The sequence below is a fragment of the Micropterus dolomieu genome, linkage group LG13, assembly GCF_021292245.1.
Source record: "Micropterus dolomieu isolate WLL.071019.BEF.003 ecotype Adirondacks linkage group LG13, ASM2129224v1, whole genome shotgun sequence".
NCBI classification, from domain to species: Eukaryota; Metazoa; Chordata; class Actinopteri; order Centrarchiformes; family Centrarchidae; genus Micropterus; species Micropterus dolomieu.
In genome coordinates this window covers 305437-308762 of record NC_060162.1, presented here as the reverse complement: position 1 = coordinate 308762, position 3326 = coordinate 305437, and the positions used below count along the sequence as shown (strand labels likewise).

Below are 3326 nucleotides of genomic sequence, written 5' to 3'. Positions count from 1 at the left end.
GCGCCTCCGTGCTCTGGACACTACGCTGACAGACACAGCAAACCTTCTTGCCACAGCTCGCATTGATGTGCCATCCTGGATGAGCTGCACTACCTGAGCCACTTGTGTGGGTTGTAGACTCCGTCTCATGCTACCACTAGAGTGAAAGCACCGCCAAAACATCAGCCAGGAAGCACAGGAACTGAGAAGTGGTCTGTGGTCACCACCTGCAGAAACACTCCTTTATTGGGGGGGTCTTGCTAATTGCCTATAATTTCCACCTGTTGTCTTGATTGAAATTGATTGTCAATCAGTGTTGCTTCCTAAGTGGACAGTTTGATTTCACAGGAGTGTGATTGACTTGGAGTTACATTGTGTTGTTTAAGTGTTCCCTTTATTTTTTTGAGCAGTGTATAATCTTTTAAGTTTCAAAAAGTTGATTACATACAGATCTCTGTCTTTTTTTATATGGATTTTACCTCCTGTATTGAGCGAGTTTGCAAACAGAGCACCAGATGCTGACTGATCTACGAGTGCAGCAAGAGCAGACTGCATTGCCCTGTTGAAGAAAAGTGGACTCGGTCAAACAGCTTTTTCAGTGAGGGCTGTTGGAACCACATCCCAGTTCACATGAGGAATTTGAAAACGTACGCTCCTTTTAAATGCAACTTAAAGAAGTGGCAAACAGGTAGTCAGGACTGCCAACGTTACATATCGACACTAAATCTTGCTGCTACCTTGAATTCTCTGTCCTGCCTGTTTGTGCTACTTGTGCTGTGCCTATGAGGTTGTCTGTCTCATTTGTGTTTAGATAGGATAAACCTCTGTTGTTCATCATTGTCCCAGCTATATTGTTTTTTTTGTGCATGTCCAAAAATGTGTGCTGTTGCTGTCATACAATGTTTGTTATATGGACTGACAGTTTGGCCTGTGTGTGTATGTGGGCGTGGGCGTTGATGTTGATATTGACCAATTGTTCTTGTTTATATGTTGGTTTAGTAAATTTTTTATACATTCATGGTAATTGTATTCTTGTATTAACCTGTATGTTCTATTTTAATCCTTTTATTTTTTTAGGTGTGACATACAGTATTACGATCTGTCCAGTGACAGCAGATGTAAAATAGCCTTTTTGCTCATTCTGGCACACTATACATTTATTTATGTATTATTTGTGTGCATTGTCCCTGTTAAATAAACCTGAAATAAAATAAAGGAAGAAAATGGCACTAAAACGAGCTCTCACTGGTAGCCAAGGGCGTCACTTTGAAAAGTGGCGGGGGCTCAGATTTAGCTTGCGAAACATCACGATACGCGATATTAAGGTTAGGAGATCGAGACGAAAAGATCCTTAAGCAGTGTTTTTTTTTTAATCAAATTTTGATTATAAACACTTCATTTCCTGCATTCTGCACCAATTTATGGTGGAAATGTTTTCATTTATTTAAAAGGAAACAAAATTCAGGTGGCAGGTGACATTTCAAAATATATAAATAACAGAATCTCAGTCATTCTATGTTTCTTTCAGATCTGTTTCTCCTGTAGATCAACTTTTCTCCTTTAACACCATCCCTGCTGAGACAACACATGTAGGCCTGATTTAGTCTTTCCTCCTCTTTGTCATGTTCACAGGGAGAGAACGGAAAACTGCATCAAAAGTTGTTAAAGTCACTGACTGGTGCTGCACATCTTCGAGTCATTTTATAATCAGTAGCTTGTTGATTTTTAAGTTACTTTTTTGGTAATGCACATTTGTTTCTTTTATAGTTTAATTGCATTGCATGTTTTCTGAATGTTTTTTTTTTTTTAACAAAATATGCTTTAAAGTCTGGGGAAATGACGGTCCAGTGTTCAAATTTCCAGGTGGCCAAGTCCAATTTAGCAACAATGGGGGTGTTCAGATCATAGTGGGTCAGTTTTTCTATTCTACTTGGATTGACACTTCCTTCTTATTTTTCTCTGCTAAAAAGTGTCTGTTCATTAACCTTAAAACTTGGAAACACAAAATTTGGCAGGTGGGTTGAACATTTCATCCAGTACTTAGGTACAGGTGGTGGTGATGGGGCAATGGATAAGACTATTTCTTTGGTGTGAGAGACCTGGATTCAATCCCCCACAGTGACCCACCCACCATTGTGTCCCTAAACAAGACACTTAACCCCTCATTGCTCCAGAGGCATATGTAGCAATTGTAAGTTGCTTTGGATAAAAGCGTCAGCTAAATGAATAAATGTACAGTGGGATGTAAAAATCAAGTTTGAGTTTCAGCAATTATCTCAAAAAAGGTTTGGCTTCAAGTCCAAATCTTTCATCGCCTTCCATCTGGTCTTCTCCTCTGAAAATGTCAAAAGTTGCATTTTTTGCGACTTGCTTGGATCCCGATCATCATATCATATATTTTTTATGTGTGAAAGCTTAAACTGACAGGTCTCACTTATTTTAAGTTCTGCAATTTCTCGTTTGTTACAGTTTACAGTTTTTGTGTAAAGCAAAGAGCAACATTTCTCTCTATAGAAACTCAAGAACTTGTATAAGAAGTTGCTGTTCTCTGGAGGAAATGAACTGTTTCCGGACCCATTTTCATCCCACAGGAGGCCATGTTTTTACCCATAATGCCACCATGTGGCAGCTGGTATAAGGGAGCTTCAGCAGCAGCCATGGTCCAAAGGTACGAACAGAACCATGGCATCCGTCCAGCCGGGAAAGCAACCGGTTCCCATCTGAAAAGAGACATCAGCATCAGCAGGTTATTCAGAAGCAGCCCTGCTGGGGGCGCCGCAACACAACTCATTAAACCTGTAGTTCATGTGTCTTTGGACAAAAGCTGAGACCAGCTGCTGCTGGTGTTTGTTGTCCTCTCTCACATCTGGTCATCATAACCTTTGGCTTTAAAACTTCACACAACAAGACCCAAACAAAGAAGCACTGAGTGCAAAATAGGTAGTAACCTGAGGTTAGTCAGCCATCTAACGCTAGCTTGCTCCTTACTTTAGTTATGACCTACAGGTTAACACCGACTGTTGTACGTTCTGAAAAGATGAATGAGCGTTTGTTTACTTGGCAAACTCGTGGTGATGTTAGTCAGTTAATGGACTTAATCATTTACTGGCTGCCATCACGGTAATTACTAACGCTGGCTGCAAACAGGTTACAGGTTTATTGTTGATCATGTGATGTTACAGTTTTATTTGGTTATAACGTTACACTGGTTTGACAGTCTGGGGGTGTTGACTTACTTTAGTTAATAAGCTGTCATTAATTGCATTGCATATCACATGGTTGTGCTCTGTAAGTGAAAAACAGGTCACAGTTACAGAATCCCTTACAGCTTTGCAGTTTTATAAGCA

General features: G+C 40.0%; 1 protein-coding gene across 1 annotated transcript in view; it reads right to left on the bottom strand.

Moving 5' to 3' along the window:
• The window catches only part of LOC123982154 (mucin-2-like), a gene marked incomplete at its 3' end in the record, with an annotated part of 13775 nt that extends 10922 nt beyond the window's left edge, over window positions 1-2853 (bottom strand). The window contains exons 1-2 of the mRNA XM_046067570.1: window positions 2844-2853; window positions 2587-2699 (exon numbers count right to left, since the gene is read on the bottom strand). Of these exons, the coding sequence (XP_045923526.1) occupies window positions 2587-2699; window positions 2844-2853 (123 nt within the window). The remainder of the gene's footprint in view (window positions 1-2586; window positions 2700-2843) is intronic.
• Window positions 2854-3326: the final 473 nt, after the last annotated feature.